This window comes from Jaculus jaculus, chromosome 4 (assembly GCF_020740685.1).
Source record: "Jaculus jaculus isolate mJacJac1 chromosome 4, mJacJac1.mat.Y.cur, whole genome shotgun sequence".
NCBI classification, from domain to species: Eukaryota; Metazoa; Chordata; class Mammalia; order Rodentia; family Dipodidae; genus Jaculus; species Jaculus jaculus.
The window spans coordinates 39,893,113-39,915,779 of record NC_059105.1 but is presented as its reverse complement, the minus strand read 5'-3'; the positions used below and the strand labels follow the sequence as shown (position 1 = coordinate 39,915,779).

The 22,667-nt window shown below is 39.4% G+C and overlaps 1 protein-coding gene across 3 annotated transcripts in view; it reads left to right on the top strand.

Annotated features, from left to right (window-relative positions):
- Spats2l (spermatogenesis associated serine rich 2 like) overlaps positions 1–22,667 on the top strand; it is a 175,670-nt gene that overhangs the window by 110,106 nt on the left and 42,897 nt on the right. For all 3 annotated transcript variants that reach the window (XM_045148145.1, XM_045148143.1, XM_045148144.1), the window contains exons 4-6: positions 4,131–4,239; positions 9,330–9,379; positions 11,720–11,966. In XM_045148145.1, coding sequence (XP_045004080.1) covers positions 4,131–4,239; positions 9,330–9,379; positions 11,720–11,966 — 406 coding nt within the window. The remainder of the gene's footprint in view (positions 1–4,130; positions 4,240–9,329; positions 9,380–11,719; positions 11,967–22,667) is intronic.

The window sequence follows — 22,667 nt, the reverse complement described above, 5'->3', positions numbered from 1 at the left end:
GCCTTAGCAATTAAGGCATTTGCTTGCAAAGCCAAAAGACCCAGGTTCAATTCCCCAGGACCCTTGTAAGCCAGATGCACAAGGTGGTGCATGCATCTGGAGTTCGTTTGCAGTGTTTAGGGGCCCTGGCATGTCCTTTCTTCTTCTTTCTCTCTCTCTCTCTCTCTCAAATAAATTAAATTAAATTAAATTAAATTAAATTAAATTAAATTAAATTAAATTAAATTAAATTTTAAACTATGGTTAGAACTACTTTTGAAACTCAGACACTATTTAAATGATTCTTTGATAAACCAAAAAGATTATCTAAGGAGTCATTACAGAATGGTTCAAAATGTGTGCAGTGTGAGTGAGGAAATTGTTAACAGCTCTTAAACCAAAGACAGCTCAGGTTCTGGGGAGATGAAAGCATCAGGGCAGGAGCATTGCCAACAGGGCAGGCCAGAGGCCAAGTGGGCCAGAGTCTGCAAGGCCAGATAGAAAAGCCCCAGAGAGAGGAGCAGGTCCAGATAACACGCCTCAGGAGCTAGCGTCCAAACAACCAATGTCTAAATAGCAGTTGAATTTGCCAAACCTGATTTAAATTAGTAGAAGCAAAACAGATGAACATGATGTTGGAAAGTAATGCATTTGCTAAATGAAACACCAACTAGCAGTCTCAGTCTTGGTTGTCACCCAGCTGCCTGAGTGGCTCTCTGGTAAGCACCTGTGGGCCTCTTTGTTCATTGGGCAAGGGCGCTAGTAAGGGCCGCGGCTCCCAGCGGTGGGCTTGGGCATGAGGCTGCCGCAGCTGCCACACCAGCTCAGGCTGTGTCCGTGAAGGAGCACTGTGGGTATGAAGCAGTGCCAGAACAGCCTCTGCAACAAACAGCCACTGCAGAGCATGAAGTTTATGCATTCTCCATATGCAAACTATCATTAGTCACGCAGTGATTGAGCCATCCCTCCAGCCCACCTCTCACAAGCTGCATGACCAGAGGCAGAGACAGCCTAGGAGCACAGAAACACTGTAACAATGCCTTGGCCCTATGTGCCTGTGTTTAATGCTACTTCATAATGAGATCTCTCCTAGATTTAAATGCTCACACTCATGGTTCTGCTGAATCATGAATAGTAGCCCAGTAGGGTTCCTGCATGCTTATGTGCACACATGAGGGCTCATGGTTTCTCCATCCATCTCCACGACATTTCCATAGGAAAATAAATGCAGCAAAATTACAAACATCAAGGCTGGAAAACAGTGCTGCTCTCTTCAATTTAACAAAGTGCAGTGACCACAGAGAAGTAGAAGTTGGCCCAGAAATTCCCTAGAATTCAGCATTACTGAGAAATAGCCAAGAATAAACTAATTTTTTTTCCTTTCCTCCTTCATTTCTGTAAACCTTGGAGTATTTTTTTTAATTAAGTGCTATCTTCCAGGGGTTATATCCCATTTTTACAGTTAGACTTGCTTTCAGGACTCCATTATTGATGACTTTATGAAGATACGTCCATAGCTAGGATATATAAAATGACAAGGACACAGATGTTACCTGCGTATATCCAACCTATATACGATTTTGGTTCTTGCTTAAAGAAGATCGGGAAGGAGTAACCTAACTGTCTGAAAAGGAAGTGTCTCTGGACGCAGTGACTTATGTCGACTTCTGCCTTAACATAGTAGAACATTTGTTTTGCAGAGGACAGACTAGGAGTAGGGGGGTGATTATGTTTATTTCATGCTTCTGGGGTTTACTGTTCACACAGAAGTGTAGGTGGCTTGAAAACTTTCGATCTGATGTTATAATAATGACTTGATATAATTAACAACTAATCATTGTATTACTTAGAAAGGCCTGCTTGATGTGATAATGATGGTCATTATTAAGAAGTTTTATAAATGAACAATTTTTACATAAAAGGTATTGTAAATGTAATGTGATTTTTAATGTAATACTAATGCACTCAGAATTACAAGGCAAATATTTATCATTAGACTCTTAATGACCTTCCTAGTCTAGATATAGAAATTTTGTGTATGTATGTGTTTGTTTTTCTTCCCATCTGGCTTGCCTTTAAAAAAAATTGTTAAAGTACGCTGTGAAAGAAAATACTATCTTTCTAACACAATGGCAAATTAGAAAAGCCAGTTTGGGGTGCTGCCTTAGTCTAAACTCCTTGCACAACTTTGCAGACCTGATCCAATCTGACCCTCCCCACATCCGGCCTCCCCTTCTTCTTCACACCCCACCACTGGCCACTCACTGTGCCTCACTCCTCATTCATGCTGTTCTTTCACCCAGAATGCTTTCCTTTCCCTCCTACCCATGTCTTCCCACTCGTCCTCCAAAACGTGTGCATTTCTGTGAAGCCAGTGATTTTCTAGCCCTGACATATCACTTGAAAGTTTATATTAATCTGAACGATCATTTGATCAATGTATATATCTCCCTTAGGTCTTATGTTCCAGGAAATTTCAGGTATTCAAAATATTTACTGTCTCAGCTTGGTGACACATGTATTTAGGAGACTGAGGCAAGAGGATTAGAAGTTTTTAGACCAGCCGGAGCTACATAGTAAAATCCTGTCTAAATAAACAAACTAAATAAATAGTATTCACTGAATTGGATATTGTGAAGAGAAAGGACATGAGAAAGAACTTTAAAATTTTTATTTATTTGTGCATGCACGTGTGTGTGTGTGTGTGTGTAAGTGTGTGTGTATGTGTGTGTGTTGGAGGGAGGGGGCTTATGTAGGTGGCTTGGAAATTGTAACCTGGGCTGGCAGACTTTGCCAACAAGCACCTTGAACTGCTGAGCCATCTTCTTAGCCTTGAAAAAGAACTTTGAAAGAGTTAAGTTTTTCTGATGGAGGCTAGAAAACTAAAACCCATGCAGTGTGAGAATTGAAAAAAAAAAAATCAAAGGAATGTTCAATCACATATATACAGCAGAGCCCAAATATTTAGCATTTACAAATGTCAGGATTTGAAGCCAATTTTCTAATCAATAATGTCAGCATCTCTACAAGTCATATGCCAACAACTTGTTCTATTTTCTCATTATAACTTAAATACTCATATTCAGATCTATATGGAATAAGCCAACCATTTTCTAACACAATGGAGAAATTGCTGAACTTCTCAATAGTGTCTGATCAATCATGTCATATCACACATACCATACTTATATAAGCCATATCCCATGACTCTGATTATAATAAACTGCGGTTAACTCTAAAACTCACTGATGATAATTTAGCCATGAGTAGAAACATATAGTGATTGCACAGTTCTTTAATGACCACTCAATTTAGCACCATGCAGTGCTTGCATATTTGTTAGGACAGAAATCTCTCATGTAGAAAAGAGTGAGCTAGATTTTTCTAAAATTGAGCATTCTGTAATAATCTCAAGTTCTTGGAGAAAAAGGTTAATTAATTTTTACACTCCATCAAAAAATCCATTCTAATTTTGACAAAGAAGTAAACATACACAAACACATATATTTGTATGTATGTAAATATATTTGAACATAAGCCTGCCCTCATGGAATCTTTAGCATATACATATGTAGATATTTACTTTTACTGTTATCAATGGTTATTTTTCAGCAGTGTGTTTGAGAATGTTTTCTATCATATAGCTAGAATTACCATTTCAAAAACACATTTTCCTACCTTTATAAACATCAGTGGAGTTTCACAACACACTTCTGTGACCCCCGTATGACTGTTTCCACTGTGCCCATAGAGGAGCGAGGATATGAAGCTATTTCTGTAAGTTTTCTAAAGATGCCCCCTGAGCCTGTGGAAAAGGAGGCCTGGGCTTGGAAAAGATTCTGTGTCCTCTCTGAAAACACATCTTGTATGCACCTTGGTCTTGGGGCGTGGGGAAGGTTGGTTGCCAAACCAAAGTTGGCTTTTCACACTTGTTCCTCCAGACCTAACAAGGGGATCTCTGTAAAGGTGTGTACACAAACAAAGTGGGCATCGACGTGGTTTCCAGTATGAATGTTCACTGCTCGGAAGGGCTCGGAGTATGTTTGCTGGCAAGAAGATAAATTAGTAGCTTTCTGGGACATTTCTGTGGGAGATTCATAGGTGAAAAACACTCACAGTGTTTACTTTTCTGTGTTTCTTTTTCTTTACAGATCTATGCAGTTAGGTCGGTTGTTCCCAACAAGAGCAATAATGAAATCGTCCTGGTGCTACAACAGTTTGATTTCAACGTGGATAAGGCCGTGCAAGCCTTTGTGGACGGTAGGTATACATGTCTCGTGAAACTGAAGATGTTGGAGCTAAGTGTGCCATATAGTCTGTACATTTTTCCCTAAGTGAACTAAAATTCCATTGGTTCTTAATACTTTAGTTCTCATAAAAATATTCTAGACTTTAAAACATATAGACATGCTCATAATGAGGAGAGTTTAGAAGCCCTTTTTCCCCACATGAAAAAAGCCTCTAAAGAGTTCTAAAGGACACTGAGTTAACACTGTTATTTTCCTTGTCTAGCAGTCATTTCCATTCATTAAGCATGGACTTTCCTTACATCCTTTATTTGGTGGTGTCCTGGTGAATGAAGGCAGTGAGCTTCATTGCCGGTCTAGAGGACCTTCTCACCTCCTCAGCCAGCCTAAGTCTGTTGAGTGTTAGGAGTGGAATTCTGGAAATCCGTGCTTATACAGTCTGAGTGGAATGTTTTACATGTTAATATCCTTTGTTCATGATGTTTAGACTGTTCAGTTAATCATATCAGTTTGTCTTACCGATGTACTTTTTTTTTTTGCTTTCCTAAGAAAAAAGTTTTGTTGTTTTAAGAGTTTATTGTAATCTGTGTGTGTGACCGTGCATGTGTGTGTTTGCATGTGTGCACATATGCATACCACAAGTGCAGAGGTCAGAGGACGTTCGGTGTCAGCTCTCACCTTCCACTTTGCTTGAGGCGGGGCCCCTTGTTGTTCACTGTGTGCAAGAGACTGGCCCACCCACAAGCTGCCGAGGTGGTCCTGTCTCCGCCTCTGTCCTCCTGTAGGAGAGCTTTCTGTGCTTCCTGTAGGGGTTACGTATGTGCGCTGCCATGTCCAGCTTTATCTGGGTTTTGAGCTCTGGTCCCCATGCTTGCATACTAAGCACTTTATCCACAAGCCATCTTCCCATCCCCATTTTTGTTTCCAAAAGAATGAATCACCAGTCTCTGAAATATGTTCATCCTAAAAACTTACAACTTTATCTTTTCTGTAAGTTATGAGGAAAATTTCCCCCCCACAAATCAAATTAAGCAGGTTTCAATTTTGAACAAAGCTCCCTTAACTACTGTTAGTTATTAAATCTCTTCTCTCCTGGTATTCACTTCTATTTTGCAAACAACAGACCAGCTAAAGACAATATGACAAGTCAGGTCAGGAAGACCTGTTAGCACACTTCCCACTTGTATCCTGTTCACACAGAATTTGTCAAGGACAGTATGATTTACTCATTGTTCTAGGAGTAGAATAACCTTCGGAGTCTACAAGTATGATTGCATTTCAGGGCAAGATCCTAGAACCAAGAAACATGCTCACATTCTTATGTCAGAGTTTAGGATCCTAATTAAATTAACAAGTGATTATCATTCAGAATAGACCTGAGAATATAGCTCAGGATGGAGCTCAGTTGATAGAACACTTGCCTAGCATCTACAGAGGCCTGGGTTTCACCCCCAGCTTTGCATAATGTCAGGCATGGCGGCACATACCTGTAATCCCAGGACTTGAGAGACAGAGGCAGGAGGACAGTTCAAGGTCATTCGAGGTACATAATGAGTCTGGTGGACCACATGAGACTCTGACCTAAAAAGAATAGACCTTCAAGCAAATCTGCCATGTGTCACTTTTCCCACTGTTTTTTCCTGCTTACTAAACTGTGTAGAATAAAACATGTAGATGTTAACTCCTCTAGTCATTAGGAACAAATAGTAGAGTGTGATATGAATTGTAGATGCAGTTTGCCTCAAAATATTTTTGTAAATATGCACATCCTAACTCAGACAAATTCTTTTTTCGGATTTTACTTGTCAACATCAGTTTCTTGAAAAAGAGTTCTAGGGAAGGCCAAGGGCTGTTACCCCTGCTCCCCTACTCCTGCCTGGACGAGGCTCCCCCAGTACCATTGAGAATTTTTCTTAGCATGTAAGCCTGATGAGAGGCATAGGAACTGACAGATTGTCATCACATCTTTGGATTTAAATAGAACACCTTGCCTGTCCATCTTGAGGCTCCCCTTTGCCCATGTTTGAGGTTCCACTAGTAGAACTCACTGATTACTGAGCAACCTCATCTGATTTTAGTTGGAAACCAATAAGAAAAAGTGCTTTAAAAATATGCTTAGAAACTGGGCGTGGTGGCACATGCCTTTAATCACAGCACTCAGGAGGCAGAGGTAGGAGGATCGCTGTGAGTTCGAGGCCACCCTGAGACTCCATAGTGAATTCCAGGTCAGCCTGGGCTAGAGTGAAACCCTACCTCGAAAAACAAAAATAAATAAATATGCTTAGGAGCCGGGTGTGGTGGCGCACACCTTTAATCCCAGCTCTCAGGAGGCAGAGGCAAGAGGATCACTGTGAGTTCAAGGCCACTCTGAGACAACATAGTGAATTCCAAGTCAGCCTGGGCTAGAGTGAGACCCTACCTCAAAAAACCAAAAACAAACAAAAAAAATGCTTAGGAGGCTGGAGAGATGGCTTAGCAGTTAAGGCGTTTGCCTGCAAAACCTAAGGACCCAGATTAGATTCTCCATGTCCCACGTAAGCCAGATGCACAAGGTAGCACATGCGTCTGGAGTTCTTTTGCAGTGGCTTGAGGCCTTGGTGCACCAATTCTCACTCTCTCTCCCTTTCTCTCGGTCTCTAATAAATAAATAAAAATAAATATTTTTTAAAATGTATGCTTAGGAGCTGGACATGGTGGCGCAAGCCTTTAATCCAAACATTTGGAAGACAGAGGTAGGGGATCACTGTGAGTTCAAGGCCACCTTGAGACTACATAGTAAATTTCAGGTCAGCCTAAGCTAGAGTGAGGCCCTACCGCGGGGGAAAAAAAAAAAAAAAAAAAAACTTAGGCCCAGCCAGCTCAGTCAGTAGATCGTGAGACTATTTAAAATGCACTCAGCATCAAGAATATTTCTTAGGGGGCTGGGGAGATGGCTCAGTGGTTAAGGTACTTGCCTGCAAAGCCTACAACCAGGGTTCAATTCGCCAGTACCCATGTAAAGCCAGATACACAAAGTGACATGCATCTGGAGTTCGTTTGCAGATACTATAGGCCTGGTGTGCCCATTTGCATGCTCTCTGTCTCTCACTCTCCATGTGCTTACAAAAAAATAAATAAATGTTTTTTTAAAAAGGAATATTTCTTAGGAGTTAATTACAACGAACTGATAGCACTAAATCCACATGGATTAATAGCAACTAACCCTCCAAGTACCTTCAGCATAATTAAGACTTAATAACACTTTCAAAGCCCCTTGTAAATAAAGGTATTTCTTTTTCAAAATTGCTCTATAAGCTCATTGTCTAAGTTACAAATATAATTTATGTCAAAATATAAAAATTAGAGGATTCACTGAATATCATAGTTGTGAAAGCAATAAGCAACTCACCTTCACCTGATTAAAAAGAACATATTTAGCCGGGCGTGGTGGCACACGCCTTTAATCCCAGCACTTGGGAGGCAGAGGTAGGAGGATCGCCATGAGTTCGAGGCCACCCTGAGACTACAGAGTTAATTCCAGGTCAGCCTGGACCAGAGTGAGACCCTACCTTGAAAAACCAAAAAAAAAAAAAAAAAAAAAAAGAACATATTTAACATTTTTTTTGATGGTTTTCGAGGTAGGGTGTCACTCTAGCCCAAGCTGACCTGGAATTCACTATGTAGTCTCAGGGTGGCCTTGAACTCATGGCAATCCTCCTACCTCTGCCTCCCAAGTGCTGGGATTAAAGGCGTGCGCCACCACGCCCGAGCATATTTAACATTTTTAATTCAATTGTATTTAGAAAATGGTAGCTAAACTATAAGAATGACCCTAATGATTATTAATTCATGGAGTAACTCATCAGAAAACCTTATGAAAGTGACTTTCTAGAGTTTGTTTAAGAGGAAAACATTGAAAAACATCATTTCTCTGGGAAAAATAGAGAAAGACCAACCCAGTACATAAAAAGTATAAATTATAGCTTATTTGGGGGGACACAGTATTATTATTTCAAATGCATACAACTCAAGTCTAAGGAGGGCATTGAATTGGAAACTTAGGAATAATTAGTCTGTCGAAGCAGTAATGATACAGCCTTCTGCTTATCTATCAGCGACAGCAGACTCAATAATTGGAACCCCTACAAATATGAAATTTGTTATAAAGACCAACTTGAAGTTAATCTCTGTCTAGCCAATACCTTATAGAGTGCCATAAGCCTAATAAGATCTTGTGAGAATGCATAAAATTATTGCAAGAATGCATTTAAGAGTCACTCCCTTTAAGAATTACCTACTTATTTGAAAATGACTGATATGCTCATTACCAATAACTTGTCATGAAATTATCCCCAGCAAGTTGGAATAAATGAACTTTGCTGGATTGTGTAGAAACATTGATTATAGCTAACCAGCAATGAAGCATTTTTTAAAATCTTTTAAAATATGTTGTTATTTCACTGGGTCAGGGTTTCCATCCAAACCAGTGCACTTCCACATGCATATGTGACTGGGATAGGCACAGCCTGGGACCCAGTTAGTCATTTAATGAACTTCGTTGGTTTCAAAATGGAAGTCTTGTAAAGGCCACACCCCTTCTTTCTCTGTGCTGAATGGAGAGAATCTCACAGCATAGGTTCTGTCCGCTTCATTCCCCTGCCAGCCTTGAACATAATGAGTTAGAGTAAAAAAAGCAAAAGAATGGCACTCGGAAAGGTATTACTCACAGTTAATAATATTCAGAATCCTATGTTTGGTTCAGAAGATTACAGGTATTTTATTCACCTATCGAAGAGTGCAATTTTAATTGTACCTATGGCAATGAAGCCATCAGAAAATTCACAAGTTGTACTTCATTTTTTTTCCTCAGACAATATAATGATAAGAGAAAGTAAGCTTTATGTAGTGGGGCTTAATATTTTGATAAAATCAAGATTGTGCAGTGAATTAAATGAAAATCATGGCAATAAGAAATGAAACTGGCATTTTTATTAAGGTAGAATGTATCAAAGTAAATGAAAAAGTCTCCCCTGCCCCCAGTTGCTGCCAGGATGGAAAGACAGTGATGAATTTTGTGTGGCATTTTATGTGGATATTGGTTGAAGATTCTTTGTCTTTATCCAGGCAGTGCAATTCAAGTTCTAAAAGAATGGAATATGACAGGAAAAAAGAAGGTAAGATTAATGTTGATTGTGAATTAGTAGCATCTTCAATCAAAACCATCATAGTTGTTATCATTTTACAAAGCTGCCAATTTCATACTTCTTTCAAGTACATTAATATGCACACCCAGAAAGCTCCCAAATTCATGCCATGCTCAAATTGCCAGCCACTTTCACTTCTAATACCCTTATTTTCTGTTCAGTGTTTTTAACCACCAGGTGTGCTTAAGAAGTCCGAGCATTGTTTCTTGGGAAGTGTTTAGAGGAGCCCAGCCAGAGAATTCAAGACATTAACTTGCCCGAACATATCCCATAGTACAAAAGAAAAATTTAAGGAATGTTTTAAAATACTTGCAAAGCTCTAAATATATTTTCACATTTTTTCCAATCCAAAGAACCCAATGCTGTTCTAAGATTTTTTGTGGGGGAGGGGGCTAAAGTCTGAGGTAGATACTTAATAAAAGAAGAAAAGTAAATGCCTTAGAGCCAGCCACAGTGAGCCCAGGGCCTTTTGGAATGCTGCTGAGCTTCTCCTTGAGGACAGAGGGAGGGAGGTTTTAGTCTCCCATTCAGATGACAGAATTTTGCCTGCCTGTCCAGTCACAAGAAGGCTGTGACTACTGGGCACACACATGGAATGCCTGCGCACACACTACCAGAAGTCAGCCACTCTCTGCAGTCACTGGCCCACTCGTTCCCACAGTGGCACCTCCAGGCCCTGTGTTTTGCTTTTCCCCCATAAGATATGCCACCCCTTTCCTTGGAGGGAAGATCACAGGCCTAGGAAACAGGTTTCAAACAAACAAAGAAGCAGTGTTACTTTTATACAATCCCAAAATTACTGAAATTACTGGAACCATCCTTTCTTCTTTTCTCCTCTCTTGGTTTCATGTTGAAAAGGATGAATTAGGAGATTTTTTTTTCCCACCACTTTTTGTGCCACCATTTTTGACAATCTCTGTTATCTTTAATCATAGCTTTCCAGGCTCTGTGTGAGAGAGAAATGATTTGCAAGTGATTGAAAGGAAGTATTTATCTGTACATGGAAAAATTTCAGATGTGTGGTTTGGGTTTTAAATTTCTCTGATGTGAAGGGAAAAAAAGGAGCAGACAGCAGCTGCAGACCCAACTCCTTACTGAACCTTCCTCTTCGGGGCTCAGGAATGAGCGGGTATTTAGACACAGTCCAGTGGACATGGAGCTTGAAGACCACAAGCCACTGGGGTGTGGTGGGGGATAGGGACCACCAGTGCAAATCTCTCACTCAGAAGAACCCTTCCAAGTCATGATTATAGTTTCAAAGAAAAAGAGAAGAAGAACAAAGCAAGAGACAATTGCTTTTGGTTTCTTCTCTAACTGTGTGTGTAGGAGAACAAGGCTAGAATGGCATTCAGCAGACACACCCAGATTCCACAGGTGGGACAGGGTCTTCCTAATGGGCCGGATGTCTGCAACTATGACTGTTAATTATGTCGAATCCCAACTGGGCACAAACCCAAAGTCAAGTAGAGTATATCACTTAATTAGGAGCAACTTATTTTTCATTTCCTAGATACTGTTTTACATTTACCCCTAGAGCATCTTAGGAAAGATGGTAAAATTCTGCCATATTATGCTGTAGGAGTCTGAAACACTTCACTTGTGCCAGATGCAGTGTTGAGCTATTTCACAGTGAATACAACAAAGTTGTCTATTGTGGTTCCATCAGCACCTGAGCAACCTGGGCTCCAGATGCACAATCCTAGTGGAGGTGGAACAGAATAGTTGGATGTTACCTGTTGCAATTGTCTGCTCCAAATTAAATACCCATGGCATGATTATAGAGCCAGTAGTGGCCTGGACAGTGCCAGCACTTCTGGAAATCTCATGGCTGGTTGATGCACACTCCAGAGATTGAGTTTGTACCTACCTTCTGCTTCCTCCTCATTTTGCCAATCCACCTTCCTCCCTAAATGATGGGACTTGAGCGTCCAATGGGCTTCCCTGCCTAGAACCATTTTCCTCATGGTACTAATAATGAATTCAAGTTCTTTGAACAAGATTTGTCAGTAGTTATTCATACCCTAGAATTCACCTTTCTCAGATAACATCTCTGCTATGTAAGCTACTCCTTCCTAACTTCCTTTCAAAAGAAAGTTTTTGTTTACTATACTTGTGAGGCAAGAGTTGAGACAATTTACTAAAGAAAGAAAATATTTAAATTAATTTGGGTGGCTAATAAGGATGTGCTTTCACTGGTTCTATTAAAAGAGCCAAGAACCAAAAGAGATAATTTAACTTTCCATTCTTAGTTTTGTCTTATGTTCAAGAGCCTCAGTCAAAGTATTATTTTTCATTTGTTTCTTATTGTAGAATAACAAGAGGAAAAGAAGCAAATCCAAGCAGCATCAAGTCAACAAAGACACTAAAGCCAAGGCTGAGAGGCCCGAGGTGGGGCCCCTGCAGCCCCCAACACCTCAGATGCAGAATGGCCACATCCATGGCTTCGAGAAGGACAGCTCACCCACTGACCCTACCAGTGAAAAACCAGCCCTCCCCCCTCGTGAGAAAAAGATCTCAACACTTGAGGAACCCTCAAAGGTGCTTCGTGGAGTCACAGGTCAGTTACTTCTAAGTCAGTTTGCTTAGGAAGACATGGAAGAAAAGATCACATAGGTAGCTTCTTGGGGAGATGGCTGCTAGGGCTGGTAGGGAGAAAGACAAAGCCCACGGTACTCATGTGTGGTGTGGGCACCCACAGGTCCTGAAGCTAGGAGGGAACAAGCAGTGCAGTAAGGCAACAGAGAGATGCTCAGTCTAACTCTGTATTTAGTCAGAGGATTCCCACCCTCCACCAAAAAGACATAGTTCCAGTCTGGATGAGGATCTTCAGGAAAATGGAAATTGTGGCTTAAGGAGCTATTATCAATATCTTGGTAGGAATTGCCTGAGCTAAGGCAAGGGTAATTGGTGACAAAAAGAAACGTTATTAAATGCTTTCCTTTGGAAAGAGTAGGCCAAATTATTTTATTCCTTTTATATGCTGGGATCAAACATCCAGGATGTTAGAATCTAGACTGTTAATCATTTGCACTACAGCTGCACATTAATCTTACTAGAAACACTAATCTTACTAGAGTTTTTCCTTGCGTGCATCATTTCTTCTCTCTGTCCCATTTCCTTGCTATAGTGCAAAAAAACTGTCTTGGTTTATTTTCTGTTGCTGTTATATAATGGAATACCACAGTGGTAAATTATAAATAATGGAAGTTTGTTTGACTCATGAAGGGAGAGACATGAGAGAGATGGTGGAGCAAATTCCCTCCTTACATAAATAATCCACTCCACATCAACTATAATCCACCCATAAGGGTGAAACCTAATAATTTCATATAGGTCTCACTTCTCATCACTGTTGCACTGGAGATTAAATGTCCAACACATAAATTTGGGGGGATTCACTTAGACTAAAGCACAAACTATATAAAGTTCTAATAGATAAATGGTTCTCCATACTATAATAACCTACTACCCCATTTTTATAGCAGATCATTAAAGAAATTTTTTCTTATAACTTTTTATTTTATTCATTTATTTTCAGGCAGAGAGAGAATGAACATGCCAGAGCCTCTAGCCACTGCAGGCACACTCCAGGTTCACGAGCCACTGTGCATCTGGCTTTCTGTGGGTACTGGGGAACCAAACCTGGCTTGCCCTGGATCGTTAGGCTTTATAGACAATCGCCTTAACTACTGAGCCATCCCTCCAACCCTAAAATTTTTATATAACATAACCTACCTAACAACAGAATTTCAATAAAAACATAACAAGTTCAGGAATAAGTAAGCTAGGAAAGCCATAAAGTGGACACATATTCACACCCACTTTTAATGACATGTTTTACCTCAAGTTAGGAAGATAATACTCAAGTAGATATTGTGGACAGTTTATATATGGCATGCAAAGGAAGTGTCTATCAGGAAATGATGTGCATGTGAAACTACTGGGACTATAACTGCATTCTGACAGCGTGGTGCTAACTCCGACACCAGCACTGCTATTACTCATGAAAGACCCTTAGTCAGCTGTAAACACCATGAACCATCTTCTCTTAGCTTACAGAAGTTGAATCCTGTAATTTCAATTTGGTTCTCTGACAATCACAGTAAACCTGTTGAGGCACATCTAATTATAATTTATTTTTAAAATCATGACTGTCCAGGTGGACATGGGAAAGTTCAGGAGCATGGGATTATTCTTTGTTGTGCGGGACATTCCAGTAGCGATAATCATCCAGCATCTTGTCCCTCTCCCCACCCCATGTACTCAGTCATGCTGACAAACGTTCAGAATGCCCCTCTGCTTTCCAGAATGCCTTCAGTGCAGTAACTGATCCCTCCACGAGAATTACTGCAGTGATCATTCTCAGAGTTTCTCTTCTGTTTGGAAGCTCTGAGTTCCTTGCATCAGCAGTGTTGTTTTTAACTTTTTTATTGACAACTTCCATAAATGTAAACAATATTCCATCATCATACTCTCCTCCTACCACCCTTCCTTTTTCCTCTCCCAAATCCCCCTTCTACTGAATCTATTCTATTTTTTATTATGAAGTTTATTATATGACCCTATCGGGAGCTGGTTATGTTCTCATCAGGTTATACTCTTATGTCCCCTCTTCCCCACCCCAACCCCACTGAGGGCCTGCCTCAGTGGAGTTATTGGGCAACATCAGCAGAGTTTCAAACTCCTTTAACATTCAGAGCACTATGCTGGAGCCCCAGTGGATTCTGAGAAGGGCATGATATAGTCTAGGCTCTGAGGGAATCTCATCCTGCTACTTTTATTTAAAAAAAAAAAAAAAAGGCTGTGGCTACACTGGTGAGTTTCAGGTTTATAGAGCAGAGAACCTGAGATTTCTGGATGAGCCATCCAGAGCTCTCATGGTAGCCCTGGTGTGTGGAGGGGTGTGTAAACAAGGTGGCAGAGAGGAGGTGAAGGGTTAGGAAGCAGTAAAAGCTTTACTCAGCACCCTCATTTATTGTGCCCCTGCTGCTTAAGGTGACAAACCAAAGGTGAGTAATCTACCATCCCTGCCTAGGAGGAGTGCAGTCTAGCAGAGGAGACAGAAAATTGTATGGTGATTTGTACCAAATGAGGGTTACAGTGAAGACTCATTAAATAACTGATACACTGTATATAACACTAGTGTGTTCTTAAATTGCTCACGAAGCACTAATTTTCTTCTAGAAACAGATTTCCTAACAGCCTCATTAATAGTGCTGCAATCCAGATCATCCTTATTGACGACATGGTGATTTCTTAAAATCAAATACTGACAACAATGAAATAACCTTGTTCATTTTGAATCCAAATTCTCCAGGAATTTTTAATTCAAGGCTTAGAATATTTTGATTTATAGTCAGGAAAGGAGAAAGAAATTAAATAATCGAGTGGCAGATTCCCAACTTTACTTGTTATTGCTTTCACATGAATTACTTTCAGAATCTAATTACTCAGGGTTGCTGTTTTGATATCAATCATAAACTAAAAACCTAGCACATATATTTGTTCATTTAATTATAATTTATGCCCCCTTCCTAACAGAGTTTCAGCAACTCTATCAAGTATATGACGTTGGGGTGACTGTAAGGCAGAAGGGCCTCACTTCACACTGGTTAGTTGCCTTGAAAGTGAAGTGCCCACTAAGGGAAATCTGTATGCAAGGGGACTTTTGTAAACCATAGCATGAAGGTTTCAGTGATGAATTCTTGATCACACAAAGAGCCATTCCATTCTCCTTTGTTTTTGTGAGTTTAGCATGAAAACACTATTCGCTAATGCCACTAGTTCACTACAGATCTTTATGCTTCATGTAAACTTTTCTGTTGAAGATGAAATGATGATAATGGAAGGTCATTATATATATTTGCAAAATGAAGAGAATCCCCCTCATTGACAGCTATCTTCATTAGCAGCCCACATTTTATGATCATACATTGTAATATGAGTTTATAACTATTTGGGTTTTACCTCCCAAAGATAATGAAAGTTCACCAGGAAGTCAAAGCCAGAAGAGTTGCCCAACTTAAAAATGATTGTTCAAACTATAGGGAATCTGAGACCTCTAACGATAAATCACAGGTGACTGTTAGCACTTGGACCCTCTGTATTCCATGTGGAGTGGAACACTGGAGCTAAGAGGGATGAAAGTGACTCTTAAGTCCTGCCCCTTCGCTTGGGAGCTGAGGAAGGCAAGACTCTAGATTGAAAAACCAAGGGAATAACTGTCTGCTTAATACTCTGTAGTTGACAAAGCCTGACTCAGGCTCATCTAATTTTATGCTGTAGAGGAGAGTTTTTGCTAAAACCATGAACCCCCTAATTCTTAAAAGTATGTAATTGAAAAATTAGAAAAAGCAATAATAACAAAGCTGTATAATGATATTCTGTGCTTCAGTGGATTCACTGCATGAGCCTGAAAGAAATCTCCAGGCTACTACTGGTGGAGCATTTATCAAGCTCTCCAGTAATGAAACGAGCTCAACAAAACCTGCCCTGGATGTCCCAGTGGGCAGGAGGCTTGGACATGTGCAACATGTGCTTTATCTTTTTACAACACCTTGACACTCAGGATCTCTCTTTTTAAAAGTCTTAAACAGGACCATTATTCTGGTATGGGAAAAGTTAGCTTTAAGATATATGCAGGTGGCTCAGGGGTGTTCGTGTGACTTCCTACATGAAAAAATAACTACCCAAAGACCCATCATTTCAGGCTATAAATATCACGCTGTCAAGTGGGACAATGCTGTGTGTCAGCATATAGCTTAGAGTTTGGGAGTGTGTTTTAAGCCTGAGAGTAGTGTTTTATTTTTTTTTTCAGAGTTTTTAATAACAGCTCAAATTATATCTTTTACATAATCTAATCAAAATCATCCTGTTTTCAAATACTAAACTAGGCAAGAGTAGATCATAATTTTTTTTACTAAAAGTAGTGCCAAAGATAGTATTTTTTTTGTTTATCTTTATTTATTTGAAAGCGACAGACAGAGAAAGAGGCAGATAGAGAGAGAGAGAGAGAGAGAGACAGAATGGGCACGCCAGGGCCTCTGGCCACTGCAAACGAACTCCAGCTGCGTGCACCCCCTTGTGCATCTGGCTAACGTGGGTCCTGGAGAATCGAGTCTTGAACCGGGGTCCTTAGGCTCCACAGGCAAGCGCTTAGCCGCTAAACCATCTCTCTAGCCCGATAGTATTTTTTTTTAATTCTCTACCTAAATGTCTAAAACACCTTAGGGTCCAGTTTTCTCAAGTAGCCCTCCTGTTTATGCTTCATGAGGCTTAGATTGTCACTTAGGCCCAGTAGAAAGTCAGATTCCTACATTATCCTGCTCCTCCTGGACGCAGCACCCACTGAATGGGGGATTGTGGTCACCAGCGGCTTTGCTCCTCTGGCCACCCCCAGCAACCTTCTCTTAATAGCTCCCCATCCTTTAAGCCTTCTGGTATGTCAGGTCTTCATTTCCTGCCTAGTCTCAAGGCTCCTTGCTGTGTTTACTGACCTCCACAAACAGGACTTCCAAGTCTGTATCCATTTTCCATTTACAATGCAAATTCTAGGTTTCTGCACAGAGCTGCCTTCTCAATGTGGAATAAAGCAACTGAGAAAGAAAGGGTCTTATTCTTTTGGAATATTGATTGTTTTTCCCTCATTTGTACTTGCTGTGACAACAACCAAAATAAAAATGCCACAGCACTGTTGTGCACTGTTATGGCTTGAGGTTCCCACGGGGTTTCCAAGCAGATATTTTTTCATGTTGTTATTGATCTGATCCCCAAGATGATCTCCCCTGCTTCTCTAAGCCCTATGTTGGACCAGAGGATTAGAGAAGATCAACAAGAAGAAAGCAACTAGCTTAGAACATAAATAGTAAAGCCAAGTGTGTATAGTCTGGGATTTCAGCAGCTCCAACTCTCGAATGATGTAATATAATACCAGGACTCGGAACCAGGCATCTAGCCATGGACATGTCTGGGTTCAAACCTTGGCCATGTCAATTGCTAGATATCAGACCCTGAACAAGTTAACTACACTGTCTCATTTTCCCCACCTACAAAACAACAAAAATAGAATTCTACTCTGTAAGATTCAGGTAAGAAATAAACAAGATGCATGAAGTGATTAGCATAGCATCTGGCAGAGCATAAACCTTCATATCATTGATTTATCCATTGAGTGAATGTTTTTAAGCAGCTAACACATTCTATGTATTTATCATTGATTTATCCATTGAGTGAATGTTTTTAAGCAGCTAACACATTCTATGTATTTTTCTACAGAAAGTGTATAATATCACAATGGTTTTGCTCTCAGGAGGTTTACATTCCTTTAGACATGGGGAAAATAAGTGGAGGGCTGGAGAGATGGCTTAGTGGTTAAGGCGCTTGCCTGCAAAGCCAAAGGAACCAGGTTCAATTCCTCAGGACCCACCTAAGCCAGATGCACAAGGCAGCACATATGTCTGGTGTTAGTTTGCAGTGGCTGGAGGCCCTGGCACACCCATTAGCTCTGTATCTGCCACACTCTTTTTCTCTCTCAAATAAATTAATTAAACAGATTTTTTTAAGTGGATAAGAAGACAGAATGCAACTGAGTTAGCAAGATAACTGTAGATTATGAAAAATGTGAAGGCAGCATTATAAGGACATGGGAGGGTGTGTGTGCATTGACTTCACATGAGGACAAACTATGACATAAACTTGGGAAGAGATGTTAAGCTAAGGTTTCAGCACTTCATTCAGTTCAGTGTCTCTTACATCAGGTTATGGTAGTATCAGCAGCCAGCGTTTTACTTAAACCTGTTAAGCTTCTAACAGAAGCCTTATAATTATAATCACAGGTTTTTACTATTTTAAAAAATTAAAGATACATTACTTTACTAACAGATAGCTAAGGCTAAGTACTGTTACATGAACACGGCTTCTAATACTATTTTAAAGTACATGATTTGCTTTCTTATTCGTCTTGAATTATTACTATGTCATCTCATCTCTTGTATGTTGCTCCACCTTGACCTTGGCTTCAAGCAGCTCTCTGTATGAACTGTACACATTATTTTTAGGGGAAGCCTTAGCTTACATGTTCAATGACTTAGAACCCTGCTTCCTTGCTCTGAGTAGGGCAAAGGAGAAAGAAAGAACAGAATAAGATGTATCAACAGAGGACTCAGGACCCTCAGGTACCTCGCTGGCACCTGAGCCGGTGAAGCCAGAGGCCTCTCCCTTCTCATTTGAAGAACCACTTCTGCTGCAGCTGTCCAACACTACTGCTCATCTCTGACGACCATCTCTGCAGACCCTCACTCATACCATGTAAAGGTGATCTCAGAAACAAATGGACTTACTTAACTAGAATAATGTGTATGCGTGCACGCATGTACGCACACACACACACAAAGGCCAAAAGTTTGAAAAAAATCTTTCAGTGTTTTGAACAAAGATTTAAATGTTTTATCAGAATGCTAAGGGTGTAGAGCTTGTTTTGTGAGACATAGGCTTTTAACATGCCTGTCTTGTGACATATGAGATGTAACAGTGTAAACAAAACTGGCACGTTTGTAGCCAATGAGAACATCACCAGTTTTAATGATCTCTGAACTGCTTACATTTCATTGGATGAAATAATAGTCTATCCACATTTGATAAAGAAATTTTGAAAAGACAAATCTGATGTCTTGTATGAATAAACGCCTATCAGTTATGATCTCTTTTTGCAAAGTTACTGGTTCCTGTGAATTATCTGTTAATTATTGCTGTGCACAGATGGAAAAATGATGAAACTTGCAAGTCGAAGCATACAGCAATTATACTATGAAAGGTTTCCGTGGGGCTTCTTCACTAGGCCATTAGTCTGCAATATCTTAGGAAAGTTACCTTCACTCACTCTGTCCGTTTCTATGCCTCCCTCTCACCCATCAGCTTATTTGTTATGGCTTACAGTCCATCTCTCCAAAGAAACTGCCCCACCAGTGGCTTCATGTTATTAAGTGTAGCATGGTCTTGAATCCTTGCTTTTATCTTCTCCTTTCAGCAGTATGCACCATCCTTGACCCCTCTTTGTCTCTTCCCTGTGTCTTTATTGATTTTTCTCTGTTTCCTTTGAGGGCCATTCTTCTTTGCCTGATTGGTGAATTGTTGAAACTCATCACAATTTGGCTGGTCTCAAGTCCTTCATTATATAAAGATGCATTGTCCTTATGTCATTTAAACTGTCCCTCACTTTGTCACATGGCTCACAGACTCCTCATCTTCCTAGTCCAGGCTACTCTCTGAACTTCAGGTTCTCTAATACTTCCACCGCAGCACTTCAGAGCACTTCAACAATGGGCTCAAACCCAGCTCATGACCTTTCTTGACGTCTTGGCTCTCTCTTCTGTGTTCTTCATCGTAGAGCACCGTCCATCGGGTTACTCCACACGACATCTAGGCATCACTCATGACACCCCTCCCTCCACTTCTAATTCATTTCTATATGTAGAATTTACCCATCCTACCTTCCCACCAAAGCCACCACCTCCTCTGAATGACACCACCAGGGCAGCATACACATTGATCTCCATTTACTCCTGTTTCCCTCCAGATCATTCTGTATCATGTGATTTTTTCAAAACACAAATTTTACTTCTTGGACTAAAGACCAAAAGTCTTTCTTTGGCCCAGAGGCTGAGCGTGGTCTTTCCTACTTCAGCCTATTTTAAGTTGTCATGTGTTGCTTTTTAGAGATAAGTTTGTGGTCTGGATTTAAAATTTTGTTATCCTAATCGAGGAGATTTGGAAAATTCCATAAAGTTAAGAAAAAAAATCCTACCTCCCAGAAACAACTCTTGTTAAATTTAATTTCAAATTATCTCAATGCACAGATAAATAATTTTCACAAAAATTCGTATATATCATGTGAACTTTTACACTGTGCTTTTTACTTAACAAGAAGTATGAGTTTTACCTCACCATTAAATGTTCTTTAAGAACAAGATTTCTATAAGCATATACTAATTGTACAAAATGGTGTGTATTATGACATTTTAATGGTTGCATTGTATTTTGTAAATTTGTCACTTCTTTTAACTGTTCTTGAACTATCTTCCATGTGGAATCTTTCAGTTTGCCTTCTTTAAAAACAGTCCTGAAGTGTACAACGTCTGTGAACAACTAGGATTATTTCTTTGACACATATTGTTAGAAATAGAATTACTGGTTTTATAAGGTATGTTTTTCCTTTTTGCTTGTTTGTTTTTGTCTTTGCTGTTGGGGGTTTAACACAGGGACTTACTTGTACATGCTAGGCAGGCACTCTCACTGAGATACACAACCAGTCCCTAATACTTAAGTTCACTATATATTGCTATTCAGAAAGGCTATACTAATCTCATTGTTTTTGTCTATAAATTGATTAGCAAGAAGATCATTTTAAGCTTAATTTTCATTTTATTCTTTTATAAATATTTAAGATTATTGGACTAGAGAGATGGCTTAGTGGTTAAAGGCATTTACCTGCAAAGTCAAAGAACCTAGGTTTGATTCCCTCCCTCATGGCCCATGTCTAGCTTTCTAATTTGAGGCTAGGATATTGCCTATGAGAGAACATGTAGTGTTTGACTTTCTGAGCCGGGGTTAACTCACTTAGTATACTCTTTTCCAGATCCATCCATTTTCCTTCAAACTTCATAATTTCATTTTTCTTTACCACTGAATAAAAATACCATTGTATACATGTACCACCTCTTTATTATCCAGTCACCAGTTGATGGGCATGTAGGCTGATTTCACTTGCTAGCTATTGTGAATAGAGCAGCAATAAACATTAATGAGCAAGAATCTGTATAATAAAGTATAGAGCCTTTTAGGGGATATGCCCAGGAGTCATATGGTAGGTCTATTTTGTGCCATCTCAGGAACCTCCACACTGATTTGCATAATGGCTTCACCAGTTTATATTCCCACCAATGAATAAGGGTTCCTCTGTGAGACATATTTTTTTAAAAGATCAAATAAATTGTATGATATATCATATTTAATGATCAATGGACTTAAGATTGATGGTATGTCAGGTATCTTCAGATTGGTTTATAGGATCAACAAAAATTCAACCAAAATTCCATCATGTTTTTGGTTGAAATACACAAACTGATTCTTGAATGTATATTAGAATGTTAAGGACCTACAATAATAAAAATGGTATTACAAAAAGTAGAAGGAGAAGGAGGAGGAGAAGAAGAAGAAAAAGAAAAAGAAAAGACCAACACTGGAGGACATGCATTATCTGATATTAAGACTTCTTATTTTGATACAGTAAGCAAGCCAGTATGGCAAAGGTGTAAACACAGATCAGGGGAATACAGTAGAGTCCTGATCATATTGACTTTCAACAGGCATGCCAAGAAAATTTAGTGAAGGAAAGTTACCTCAGATTTACTAAGCTATTTAATTTTTATATTTTTCACATTTTACAAATAAGTTGAGTTGGCACATCAGAGGCACTCCATGTGAAGTGTCTGATCAGTCTACTTGAATCAGAAAGCAAAATGATTCTCAGTCCACTGTGCACCACCTGTATTAAGATCTAACAGATATTTTCAATAAGAAGAAGGCTCTGGTGATTGTTAAATTCAGATCCACGTAAGCTTCCCAAGCCATATTTAGATAAACTAAAATGTGTACAATTCTAATTGAGTTCTGAACAAATTTAATGTTTCCAGAGATAACTTTTCTTTTCAACATGTGGCTGATTTTGGTTCAAGTATTTTTAATGAATATTAAAGTCATAATCATAGGTTCCTCTCATACTAGGTTCTGTACAATTGGAAAGGGCTCTTAATATGACAAGTTTACTCCATATTTATCATATACCTGCTAGGTACCAAACGTATACTGATAAAGACATGGCTGACTCTGCCATAACCCTCTCATATAGGAAGTACAGAGAGTGTTTTAAAACTTGACTGAAAGAAATACTCTCTCATACTAGAATATAAATTAGTAGAGACTGAACATTGTAGAGCATTCATCTCATGCTTGTGATTTACATAGTACTAATCATACAATGCAAGCACATTTATAATTTTGTAGTTTCTAATAGCCACATTGAATAGTAAAATTGATAAGTCCATTTGAATAATATATCTAATTTAATAATATATCTGAAATAATTATCATTTAAACATGTAATTAACATCTATTTTATTTATTTACTTTTATGTACAATGTTGGAGGTCGCTAGATGTTCAGGAATTGTGGTCAAAATGAATATAAATGTTAGGCAGTGTAA